The sequence below is a fragment of the Balaenoptera physalus genome (assembly GCF_965194825.1).
Source record: "Balaenoptera physalus genome assembly, chromosome: 6".
Lineage (NCBI taxonomy): Eukaryota > Metazoa > Chordata > Mammalia > Artiodactyla > Balaenopteridae > Balaenoptera > Balaenoptera physalus.
Genome location: NC_138885.1, coordinates 77,858,613 through 77,871,615, shown reverse-complemented (window position 1 = coordinate 77,871,615; position 13,003 = coordinate 77,858,613). Strand labels below are relative to the sequence as shown.

The window sequence follows — 13,003 nt, the reverse complement described above, 5'->3', positions numbered from 1 at the left end:
CGTTAAATATAAATCACATTTTAAAGAGTTACAAATAATGACCTCCTTTTTAATCTTTCAGTTTTTCTGATAAGTCAAGGACAAATGACCAGATTCAAAAGCAACTTTATAAAACTTGATATTTTCCTTTCAAAAAGATGAAAACTATGATATCAGGTCAGATCCAGTTGAATAACTTTTCTTGTTACACTTTTTTTTATAGCCAGAAATATTAGTTTTATATTTACAGCAAGATTACAAAGTTTCTTTTAAGATAAATATACTTAAGTAAAAACATGAATCAATATAAATCAGATATTAAATAAATCATACTATACTTGTTATATATAATGCGTATATGAAGAAGGCAATATATGTGTGTGACAGAAATTAAGAAAACCCAGGCATAACCTGACTTCTGTAATACTGATAGGTTTGTGCTAAGTCCAATCAATATTACTGTAACAGGGAAGAGCCAATCCTGACTCCATGTTTGATCTGTTTCTTATACTTTAACCTTTGCTTCCCATTGCTTTTGTTCACTAAAAGGATACTGTCTATACATGATGGCCTGCCTCGGGGAACCCTGCCCCTCTGCCTGAATGTTAAACCAAAGTGCCTTTTGTTCAGGGAAGTATCCAGACCCTGTCCACCTGTGAATGGCTGCAAGAAAGAAGAAATTAACACATCCACATCTCCTCTCCTCCGGGCCATTCCAGGAGATATTTGCTAGATTTAGGACCTTTTTACTTTACTTCCCCACCTCCTCCCACTCTCTGTTCTATAAAAGAAACTGGCATCCAAACTCCGATAAGATGGTTTTTTGGACACATTGGTTTGCCATCTTCTCTGTCTGCTGGCGTTCCGAATAAAGCTGTACTCCTTGCTTCAAAACCTTGTCTCCCGATTTATTGTCCTGTTGTGCAGCAAGCAGAGTGAGCTCCGACTCAGTAACATTATAAAATAAAATAAAGTACTGAGAGAACTTTACTGAACAACTGAAGCTGTTATGCTAGCCACAACAGACTTTGCAATCAATTGGGAAATATCAATATGTAAACACAAAGATCTAGATAAAATTAATAATAAATGATTTTTATTTTATTTTTTATTGGAGTATTGCTTTACAACATTGCTTTACAATGTTGTGTTAGTTTCTGCTGTACAATGAAGTGAATCAGCTGTATACCTATATTCCCTCCCTCTTGGACCTCCCTCCCACCCCCCACCCCCCACCCCCCCATCCCACGCATCTAGGTCAACACAGCACCAAGCTGAGCCTCCTGTGCTTTATAGCATGTTCCCACTAGCTATCTATTTTATGCATAGTAGTGTATATATGTCAATCCTAATCTCCCAATTCATCCCAACTTTCCTTCCCCCATCCACATCCACATGTCCGTTCTCTATGTCTGCTTCTCTATGCCTGCCCTGCAAGTAGGTTCATCTGTACCATTTTTCTAGAGTCCACATATATGCATTAATACACGCTATTTGTTTTTCTCTTTCTGGCTTACTTCACTCTGTATAATAGACTCTAGGTCCATCCACATCTCTACAAATGACCCAATTTCGTTCCTTTTTATGGCAGAGTAATATTCCATTGTATACATGTACCACATCTTCTTTATCCATTCATCTGTCATTGGACATTTAGGTTGTTTCTATGTCCTGGCTATTGTAAATAGTGCTACAATGAACATTGGGGTACATGTGTCCTTTTGTAGATAAAAGTGATTAAATCACGTTTCATCATGCTATGTCTTGAACTGGTCCTTTAACAATTAGAAGGATTTGGGTTATTAGTGAAGGAATTGGAGAGAATAATTAGTCCAGAGAAAGCATAAGACTAGACTCAGAGACCCTGAGCAGCATGTTGTGGTTGAGAGTGTGGATAGTTTATAATATGCAACTAAACTGTAAAAATAATGAGGAAGAACATTATATTTCTATGGATTGGGGACTTCAAACTCAAATCCAGTCATTCTCCACCCTGCCCCCTCATTAGGGAGATTTTAGAAAATACTTTACATGGGCTTTACCTCAGGCCAAATAAACCAGAATTTCTGAGATTGGGCTATGGCTTACTGTTTGTTTTTTGTTCCTTTTTAAGTTCCCATGGTGACTTTAATAAAATGCAACGAGATTGGCGAACCGTTACTTTCAGCAGTGAGCCACCATTACAAGCTTCTGATGAAGAATCTAACATAATTGGAAAGGTATTTTTTATTGTAATGTCTGTTTTTCAGATACTGGCTTCTCAGAGAGGTTAAAGAAACATTATAGAGTAAGAGGTTGGAGTTTAAGAAATAAATTGTGCAGGGCAGAAATAGAGACACAGATGTAGAGAACAAACATATGGACACCAAGGGGGGAAAGTGGTGGTGGAGGGGGTGGTGTGATGAATTGGGAGGTTGGGACTGACATATGTACACTAATATGTATAAAATAGATAACTAATAAGAACCTGCTATATAAAAATATAAATAAAATAAAGTTCAAAAAAAAAGAAAAAAAAGAAATTGTGATGGTCCAGGTAAGAGATACTTTCTCTTGAATTAGGATAGTGGGAATAGAAAAGTTTGGATGAAAGTTTAAAAGTGAAGATGTAAGTTTACCAACTCAATATTTAGAAGACATTATGCTTTGTTCTTGCTGTAGAGGTGATGCTTTTGTGTTGATAGCCAAAACTTCCTATCATCACTAACATGTTGACACAACTTTTTCTGAGAATGGACTGCTATTGAAATAGATGTGGATATATAATCACATTGACTTTAGTCTGTATTTGTGGTGTGTTGTTAAGATTGTATGTGGCTTTACGTAGAAACAAAGCTTACAAATTTAATCTAGTAATCAAATTTTTCCTGACCTTATCATCTCATTGATTCAAGCGGTATCATTATTAACACTGGGTCATTTTAGATGAAAAAGATATATGATCTGATGTGAATTTTCACACCTAGCCTTACTATTTTTATGCATTGTAATGTAATATTAAATATTTATATTTTTATTTAATCATTTATTTTGGCATGTCTTCAGGTGTGAAAACAGAAATGACAGTAATATTCAACCTGAAGGAGGATGATATTAAAAATTAATATTTTTTTATTCATTTGTAATCATTGAGAAATTTATACATCTTGGAGATTAATAATACAGTAGCCAGGCAACTTGATCTTATTTGGATCATAATCTTATAAAAATAGGCACATATAAAGGCTGTGGATTATTTTAAGGAAAGAAGTATCATGGCAAGTAAGAAATAGTTGTATCATCATTTTATTACGGTTTCATTTACAGTCTTTTACATGGTGAGCTTCTCCTGATATATATGGAAGAAAAAAAGAGACACTTTGAGAAATAAATATTTGCATTCCCAACTATTAATGCAGCCTCATAAAGAATAATATGAATTCACTTGTTTAATAAAAACAAAAGGGAAAAATGCACCTAGTTTGAAATAAACCATCCTACTGATTATTCCACAGCATTTTAGTACCACTAGAGAATATAGATATTTACCAAAGAAGGTTAATCTCCTTATCTAATTCCTTAATTTCAAAGAGACAGTATTTGGAAAGTTAAACTTAGTGGCATACAGTTTCAGTACTACATTTGATTATACGATGTGTCATCGTATAATATGTTGAATAAAATAAACACTAATTTAAAACTATATTTTATAGAGATAGATTTTTAAAAATTATAACTCCAATTTTTATTGCTAGTATATTAAGCATATATATACTTTTTAACATTACTGATATATAAAAATAAATGTCATTTAAAAACCTTTTTAAATATTGCATCTTGCTTTTATATAAAATTTGTATATTATTTCTATAAATAGTTTAATAATGATACTTTTTGTGCTTATGACCAACCAAATCTATTATTAGAGTCATTTACAGTCAAAAGCCCTGAAACAAAATTGTGATGTGATCAGGGTCACTTAGCGCTGCTAATGCTCATTACTATGTAACATTGCCCAATTTCCAGTTCCTATTTTCCTGTCTTTTAAAGCTCATGCAACTTGCGTTGCAAAAGCATCTTATAAAAATATTGATTTAAGCTAAATGCCCCATTGAGCAGGAGCTCCAGAGGTACTACGCAGAGAATGACTCAAACATGGATATTTGTGTGGAAAGGATTACTGTTTCAAAATGATAGATGCAACACAGCCACCTTCCCCGCCCCCACCAGCCGTTCCCTCCCATAGCAAATACCCAAAAATCACAGGAGAAGTGTTAATAATATAATATATGGAATACAGTTGAACAGTGACAAGCAGATGAGATGTAATTGAAGAAGCAAAGTTACATCAGCATGGGAATGAAAGAGGACTGCCATAGAAGTTAGAAGCACTACGAAGTGTGTTCTGTATCACAAAGTGATTACAGGGGAAGGAGGGGTCTAGAGAAAACCAAAAGATTGAGAGCTTTGGTATTGCAATAGTAGTTTCTAGGCAATTCATTCTCAAATATTCACCACTGCTCCTATATTATTGGAAGTAACAATGGGAATTGATGTCTTCCTATTAAAAGAGAGGTTAGATTGGCAGTAAAGGGCATTGCTCTCTCAGATCACTAGAGATGCATGGGAGAAACCAAAAACGGTTGGGTTCATAAGACAACTGCTGAGATTGCTTTCTTTAGCAATATATCTCCTCCCACTTCTGTAGGAAAACAGGTTAATAAGAAGGTTAATGTATCATACCTAATTTAACAAAGCATATTCATCATTTCTTCTTCTAGGTTCCTTCTTAATAATGTAAGAATGTTTGAACTCTTTAAACCTGACCTCCTTTTTCTCCATTTTCAAAGTTAGAGATGTCTAAATTTTTATTTCTACCCTGTTTATTTTTTAGTAAACTTATTATTATAGGAGAGTTTTAGATTTGCAGAAAAGCAGAAACAATTGTATAAACTTCCTACACACAGTTTCCCCTAGTGTTTACATCTTACGTTAGCCTGGTACATGTGTCTCCACTAATGAACCAATATCGATAAATTGTTATTAAATAAAGGACACACTCTTTAATTTTCTTTAGTTTTTATCTAACGTCTTTTTTTTTTTTTTTAGGGTGCCAGCATGGTCTGGTTCTCTTTATTTGTTTTTTATTAACATCCTTATTGGAGTAAAATCGCTTTACAATGCTGTCTTAGTTTCTGCTGTATAACAAGGTGAATCAGCTATACGTATACATATATCCCCATATCCCCTCCCTCTAGCGTCTCCCTCCCACCCTACCTATCCCACCCCTCTGGGTGGTCACAAAGCACCAAGCTTCTCTCACTGTGCTATGCAGCTGTTTCCCAATAACTATCTATTTTACATTTGATAGTGTATATATGTCCATGCCACTCTCTCACTTCATCCCAGCTTACCTTTCCCCCTTCCCGTGTCCTCAAGTCCATCCTCTATGACTGCATCTTTATTCCCGTCCTGCCCCTAGGTTCTTCAGAACCATTTCAGTTTTTTTTTTTTTTTAGATTCCACATATATGTGTTAGCGTACAGTATGTGTTTTTCTCTTTCTGACTTACTTCACTCTGTATGAGAGCCTCTAGGTCCATCCACCTGACTACAAATAACTCAATTTTGTTTTTTTCGTGGCTGAGTAATATTCCATTGTATATATGTGCCACATCTTATTTATTCATTCATCTGTCAATGGATACTTAGGTTGCTTCCATGTCCTGGCGATTGTAAATAGTGCTACAATGAACACTGTGGTACATGAGTCTTTTTGAACTATGGGTTTCTCAGGGTATATGCCCAGTAGTGGAATTGCTGGGTCATATGGTAGTTCTATTTCTAGTTTTGTAAGGAACCTCCATAATGTTCTCCATAGTGGCTGTATCAATTTACATTCCCAACAACAATGCAAGATGGCTCCCTTTTCTCCACACCGTCTCCAGCATTTATTGTTTTTAGACTTTTTGATGATGGCCATTCTGTACTGTGTGAGGTGATACCTCATTGTAGTTTTGATTTAAATTTCGCTAATGATTAGTCATGTTGAGCATCCTTTCATGTGTTTGTTGGCAATCTGTATACCTTCTTTGAAGAAATGTCTATTTAGGTCTTCTGCCCATTTTTGGATTGGATTGTTTGTTTTCTTGATATTGAGCTGCACGAACTGTTTGTATATTTTGGAGATTAATCCTTTGTCAGTTGCTTCATTTGCAAATATTTTCTCCCATTCTGAGAGTTGTCTTTTTGTCTTGTTTATGGTTTCCTTTGCTGTACAAAAGCTTTTAAGTTTCATTAGGTCCCATTTGTTTATTTTTCTTTTGTTTCCTTTTCTCTAGGAGATGGGTCAAAAAGGATCTTGCTGTGATTTATGTCATAGAGCGTTCTTCATATATGTTCTAAGAGATTTATAGTGTCTGGCCTTACATTTAGGTCTTTAACCTATTTTCACTTTATGTTTGTGTATGGTGTTAGGGAGTGTTCTAATTTCATTCTTTTCCATGTTGCTGTCCAGTTTTCCCAGCACCACTTATTGAAGAGGCTGTCTTTTCTCCATTGTATATTCTTGCATCCTTTATCAAAGATAAGATGACCCCGTGCCTGGGTTTATCTCTGGACTTTGTATCCAGTTCCATTGATCTATATTTCTGGTTTTGTGCCAGTACCATACTGTCTTGATTACTATAGCTTTGCAGTATAGTCTGAAGTCAGGGAGCCTGATTCCTCCAGCTCGGTTTTTCTTCCCCAAGTTTGCTTTGGCTATTCAGTGTCTTTTGTGTTTCCACACAATTTGTGAAATTTTTTGTTCTAGTTCTGTGAAAAATGCCATTGGTAGTTTGATAGGGATTACATTGAATCTGTAGATTGCTTTGGGTAGTAGAGTTGTTTTCACAATGTTGATTCTTCCAATCCTAGAACATGGTATATCTCTCCATCTGTTTCTATCACCTTTAATTTCTTTCATCAGTGTCTTATAGCTTTCTGCATACAGGTCTTTTGTCTCCTTAGGTAGGTTTATTCCTAGTTATTTTATTCTTTTTGTTGCAATGGTAAATGGGAGTGTTTCCTTAATTTCTCTTTCAGATTTTTCATCATTAGTGTATATGAATGCAAGAGATTTCTGTGCATTAATTTTGTATCCTTCTACTTTACCAAATTCATTGATTAGCTCTAGTAGATTTCTGGTAGCATCTTTAGGATTCTCTATGTATAGTACCATGTCATCTGCAAACAGTGACAGTTCTACTTCTTCTTTTCCGATTTGTATTCCTTTTATTTCTTTTTCTTCTCTAATTTCTGTGGCTAAAACTTCCAAAACTATGTTGAATAATAGTGGTGAAGAGTGGGCAACCTTGTCTTGTTCCTGATCTTAGTGGAAATGGTTTCAGTTTTCTACAATTGAGAACAATGTTGGCTGTGGGCTTGTCATACATGGCCTTCATTATGTTCAGGTAAGTTCCCTCTATGCCTACTCTCTAGAAGGTTTTTATCATAAAAGGGTGTTGAAATTTGTCGAAAGCTTTTTCTGCATCTATTGAGATGATCATATGGTTTTTATCCTTCAATTTGTTAACATGGTGTATCACATTGATTGATTTGTGTATATTGAAGAATCCTTGCATTCCTGGGATAAACCCCACTTGATCGTGGTGGATGATCCTTTTAATGTGCTGCTGAATTCTGTTTGCTAGTATTTTGTTGAGGATTTTTGCATCTATGGTCATCAGTGATATTGGCCTGTAGTTTTCTTTTTTTCTGACATCTTTGTCTGGTGTTGGTATCAGGGTGATCGTGGCCTCATAGAATGAGTTCGGGAGTGTTCCTCCCCCTGCTGTATTTTGGAAGAGTTTGAGAAGGATAGGTGCTAGCTCTTCTCTAAATGTTTGATAGAATTCACCTGTGAAGCCATCTGGTCTTGGGCTTTTGTTTGTTGGAAGGTTTTTAATCACAGTTTCAATTTCAGTGCTTGTGATTGGTCTGTTCATATTTTCTATTTCTTCCTGGTTCAGTCTCGGCAGGTTGTGCATTTCTAAGAATTTGTCCATTTCTTCCAGGTTGTCCATTTTATTGGCATAGAGTTGCTTGTAGTAATCTCTCATGATCGTTTGTATTTCTGCAGTGTCAGTTGTTACTTCTCCTTTTACATTTCTAATTTTATTGATTTGAGACATCTCCCTCTTTTTCTTGATGAGTCTGGCTAATGGTTTATCAATTTTGTTTATCTTCCCAAAGAACCAGCTTTTAGTTTTATTGATCTTTGCTATTGTTTCCTTCATTTCTTTTTCATTTATTTCTGATCTGATCTTTATGATTTCTTTCCTTCTGCTAACTTTGGGGGTTTTTTGTTCTTCTTTCTCTAATTGCTTTAGGTGCAAGGTTAGGTTGTTTATTTGAGATGTTTCCTGTTTCTTGAGGTGGGCTTGTATTACTATAAACTTCCCTCTTAGAACTGCTTTTGCTGCATCCCATAGGTTTTGAGTCGTCGTGTCTCCATTGTCATTTGTTTCTAGGTATTTTTTGATTTCCCCTTTGATTTCTTCAGTGATCACTTCATTATTAAGTAGTGTATTGTGTAGCCTCCATGTGTTTTTATTTTTTACAGATCTTTTCCTGTAATTGATATCTAGTCTCATAGTGTTGTGGTCAGAAAAGATACTTGATACAATTTCAATTTTCTTAAATTTACCAAGGCTTGATTTGTGACCCAAGATATGTTCTGTCCTGGAGAATGTTCCATGAGCACTTGAGAAAAATGTGTATTCTGTCGTTTTTGGGTGGAATGTCCTATAAATATCAATTAAGTCCATCTTGTTTAATGTATCATTTAAAGCTTGTGTTTCCTTATTTATTTTCATTTTGGATGATCTGTCCATTGGTGAAAGTGGGGTGTTAAAGTCCCCTACTATGATTGTGTTAATGTCCATTTCCCCTTTTATGGCTGTTAGTATTTGCCTTATATATTGAGGTGCTCCTATGTTGGGTGCATAAATATTTACAATTGTTATATCCTCTTCTTGGATTGATCCCTTGATGATTATGTAGTGTGTTTCTTTGTCTCTTGTAATAGTCTTTATTTTAAAGTCTATTTTGTCTGATATGAGAATTGCTACTCCAGCTTTCTTTTGATTTCCATTTGCATGGAATATCTTTTTCCATCCCCTCACTTTCAGTCTGTATGTGTCCCTAGGTCTGAAGTGGGTCTCTTGTAGACAGCATATATATGGGTCTTATTTTTGTATCCATTCAGCCAGTCTGTGTCTTTTGGTGGGAGCATTTAATCCATTTACATTTAAGGTAATTATCGATATGTATGTTCCTATTCCCATTTTCTTAAATGTTTTCGGTTTGTTATTGTAGGTGTTTTCCTTCTCTTGTGTTTCTTGCCTAGAGAAGTTCCTTTAGCATTTGTTGTAAAGCTGGTTTGGTGGTGCTGAACTCTCTCAGCTTTTGCTTATCTGTAAAGGTTTTAACTTCTACATCAAATCTGAATGAGATCCTTGCTGGGCAGAGGAATCTTGGTTGTAGGTTTTTCTCCTTCATCACTTTAAATATGTTCTGCCACTCCCTTCTGGCTTTCAGAGTTTCTGCTGAAAGATCAGATGTTAACCTTATGGGGATTCCCTTGTGTGTTATTTGTCATTTTTCCCTTGCTGCTTTTAATATGTTTTCTTTAATTTTTGATAGTTTGATTAATATGTGTCTTGGCATGTTTCTCCTTGGATTTATCCTGTGTGGGACTCTCTGTGCTTCCAGGACTTGATTAACTATTTCCTTTCCCATATTAGGGAAGTTTTCAACTATAATCTCTTCAAATATTTTCTCAGTCCCTTTCTTTTTCTCTTCTTCTTCTGGGACCCCTATAATTCGAATGTTGGTGCATTTAATATTGTCCCAGAGGTCTCTTGAGACTTTCCTCAGTTCTTTTCATTCTTTTTTCTTTATTCTGCTCTGCAGTAGTTATTTCCACTATTTTATCTTCCAGGTCACTTATCCGTTCTTCTGCTTCAGTTATTCTGCTATTGATCCCTTCTAGAGTATTTTTAATTTCATGTATTGTGTTTTTCATCATTGCTTGGTTCCTCTTTAGTTCTTCTACATCCTTGTTAAATGTTTCTTGCATTTTGTGTATTCTATTTCCAATATTTTGGATCATCTTTACTATCATTATTCTGAATTCTTTTTCAGGTAGACTGCCTATTTCCTCTTCATTTGTTAGGTCTGGTGTGTTTTTACCTTGCTCCTTCATCTGCTGTGTGTTTTTCTGTCTTCTCATTTTGCTTAACTTACTGTGTTTGGGGTCTCCTTTTCACAGGCTGCAGGTTCGTAGTTCCCGTTGTTTTTGGTATCTGTCCCCAGTGGCTAAGGTTGATTCAGTGGGTTGTGTAGGCTTCCTGGTGGAGGGGACTAGTGCCTGTGTTCTGGTGGATGAGGCTGGATCTTGTCTTTCTGGTGGGCAGGTCCACGTCTGGTGGTGTGTTTTGGGGTGTCTGTGGCCTTACTATGATTTTAGGCAGCCTCTCTGCTAATGGATGGGGCTGTTTTCCTGTCTTGCTAGTTGTTTGGCATAGGGTGTCCAGCACTATAGCTTGCTGGTTGTTGAGTGAAGCTGGGTCTTGGTGTTGAGATGGAGATCTCTGGGAGATTTTTGCTGTTTGATATTACGTGGAGCTGGGAGGTCTCTTGTGGACCAGTGTCCTGAAGTTGGCTCTCCCACCTCAGAGGCACAGCCCTGATGCCTGGCTGGAGCACCAAGAGCCTTTCATCCACATGGCTCAGAATAAAAGGGAGAAAAAATAGAAAGAAAGAAAGAAAGAAGATAAATAAAATAAAATAAAGTAAGATAAAATAAAATAAAGTTATTAAAATAAAAATTAATTATTAAGAAAAAAAAATTTTTTTTAAGTAAAAAAAAAAAACGGACGGACAGAACCCTAGGAGAAATGGTGAAAGCAAAGCTATACAGACAAAATCTCACTTAGAAGCATACACATACACACTCACAAAAAGAGGAAAAGGGGAAAAAATAATATATCTTGCTCCCAAAGTTCACCTCCTCAATTTGGGATGATTTGTTGTCTGTTCAGGTATTCCACAGATGCAGGTACATCAAGCTGTTTGTGGAGCTTTAATCCGCTGCTTCTGAGGCTGCTGGGAGAAATTTCTCTTTCTCTTCTTTGTTCCCACAGCTCCCTGGTTTCAGCTTTGGGTTTGGACCGGCCTCTGCGTGTAGGTCGCCTGAGGGCGTCTGTTCTTCGCTCACACAGGACAGGGTTAAAGGAGCAGCTGCTTCGGTGGCTCTGGCTCACTCAGGCGGTGGGGGAGGGAGGGGTACGGAGGAGGCGGGGCGAGCCTGCGTCAGCAGCGGCCGGCGTGACGTTGCACCAGCCTGAGGCGCGCCCTGCGTTCTCCCGGGGAAGTTGTCCCTGGCTCACGGGACCCTGGCAGTGGTGGGCTGCACAGGCTCCCAAGGGGAGGTGTGGATAGTGACCTGTGCTTGCACACAGGCTTCTTGGTGCCGGCCCCAGCAGCCTTAGCATTTCATGCTCGCCTCTGGGGTCTGCGCTGAGAGCCGCGGCTCATGCCCGTCTCTGGAGTTCTTTTAGGCGGCGCTCTTAATCCCCTCTCCTCGCGCACGAGGAAACAAAGAGGCAAGAAAAAGTCTCTTGCCTCTTCGGCAGCTCCAGACTTTTTCCCGGACTCCCTCCCGGCCAGCTGTGGTGCACTAACCCCTTCAGGCTGTGTTCACGCCAGCCCAGTCCTCTCCCTGCGATCCGACCGAAGCCCGAACCTCAGCTCCCAGCCCCGCCCGCCCCGGCGGGTGAGCAGACAAGCCTCTCGGGCTGGTGAGTGCTGCTCGGCGCCAAGCCTCTGTGCGGGAATCTCTCCGCTTTGCCCTCCGCACCCCTGTGGCTGTGCTCTCCTCCGTGGCTCCGGAGCTTCCCCCCTCTGCCACCCGCAGTCTCCGCCCGCGAAGGGGCTTCCTAGTGTGTGGAAACCTTTCCTCCTTCACGGCTTCCTCTCACTGGTGCAGGTCCCATCCCTATTCTTTTGTCTCTGTTGTTTCTTTTTTCTTTTGCCCTACCCAAGTACGGGGGGAGTTTCTTGCCTTTTGGGAGGTCTGACGTCTTCTGCCAGCGTTCAGTGGGTGTTCTATAGGAGCAGTTCCACGTGTAGATGTATTTCTGATGTTTCTGTGGGGAGGAAGGTGATCTCTGCGTCTTACTCTTCTGCCATCTTCTCCTAACCCCCCTACTTTAAAAACTTTTAATAATGAAACCCTCTTGCAAACTCTTTTTTTTTTCCTCTCTTTTTCTTTGTGCTTCCTCTAGTTTCACTTGCTGACAGGATGCCACACGCAGAGGCCTTGCACCCGGCTGGCCCTGCAGGCCACAGTTCCTCCAGTGAAATGGCTGCTCCAGACACCTCAGCTCCTCGGCCGAGTGCAGATTCAAAATGGCGGAGGCAAGCTGCACACAGAGACGCTGCATCCACACTCAGGTTTGTAGTTCTTGTTGTTTTTGGTGTCTGCCTCCAGTGAGTAAGATTGGTTCAGTGGGTTGTGTAGGCTTCCTGTTGGAGGGGACTGGTGTCTGTTTTCTGGTGGATGAGGCCGGATCTTGTCTTTCTGGTGGGCAGGACCACATCCGGTGGTGTGCTTTGGCATGTCTGTGAACTTAATATGATTTTAGGCAGCCTCTCTGCTAATGGGTGGTGTTGTGTTCTTGTCTTGCTAGCTGTTTGGCATGGGATGTCCAACACTGGAGGTTGCTGGTCATTGAGTGGAGCTGGGTCTTAACGTTGAGATGGAGATCTCTGGGAGAGCTCTCACCCATTGATATTATGAGGCGCCAGGAGGTCTCTGGTGGACCAATGTCCTTAACTCAGCTCTCCCACCTCAGAGGCTCAGGCCTGACACCCAGCCAGAGCACCAAGACCCTGTCAGCCACATGACTTAGGCTTCTAAAAATGCATCAAGCATCCACTGCATAGAAGTCTGATTTTTCTCCTGTTGTAATTCACTCAGGAAAGTCTCTAGAGGTCCA

At 38.8% G+C, this 13,003-nt stretch overlaps 1 protein-coding gene across 1 annotated transcript in view; it reads left to right on the top strand.

Annotated features, from left to right (window-relative positions):
• LOC309663215 (uncharacterized protein) overlaps nt 1-13,003 on the top strand; it is a 359,357-nt gene that overhangs the window by 297,755 nt on the left and 48,599 nt on the right. The window contains exons 3-4 of the mRNA XM_082466839.1: nt 2,093-2,198; nt 12,290-12,458. Coding sequence (XP_082322965.1) covers nt 2,115-2,198; nt 12,290-12,458 — 253 coding nt within the window. The 5' untranslated portion in view covers nt 2,093-2,114. The remainder of the gene's footprint in view (nt 1-2,092; nt 2,199-12,289; nt 12,459-13,003) is intronic.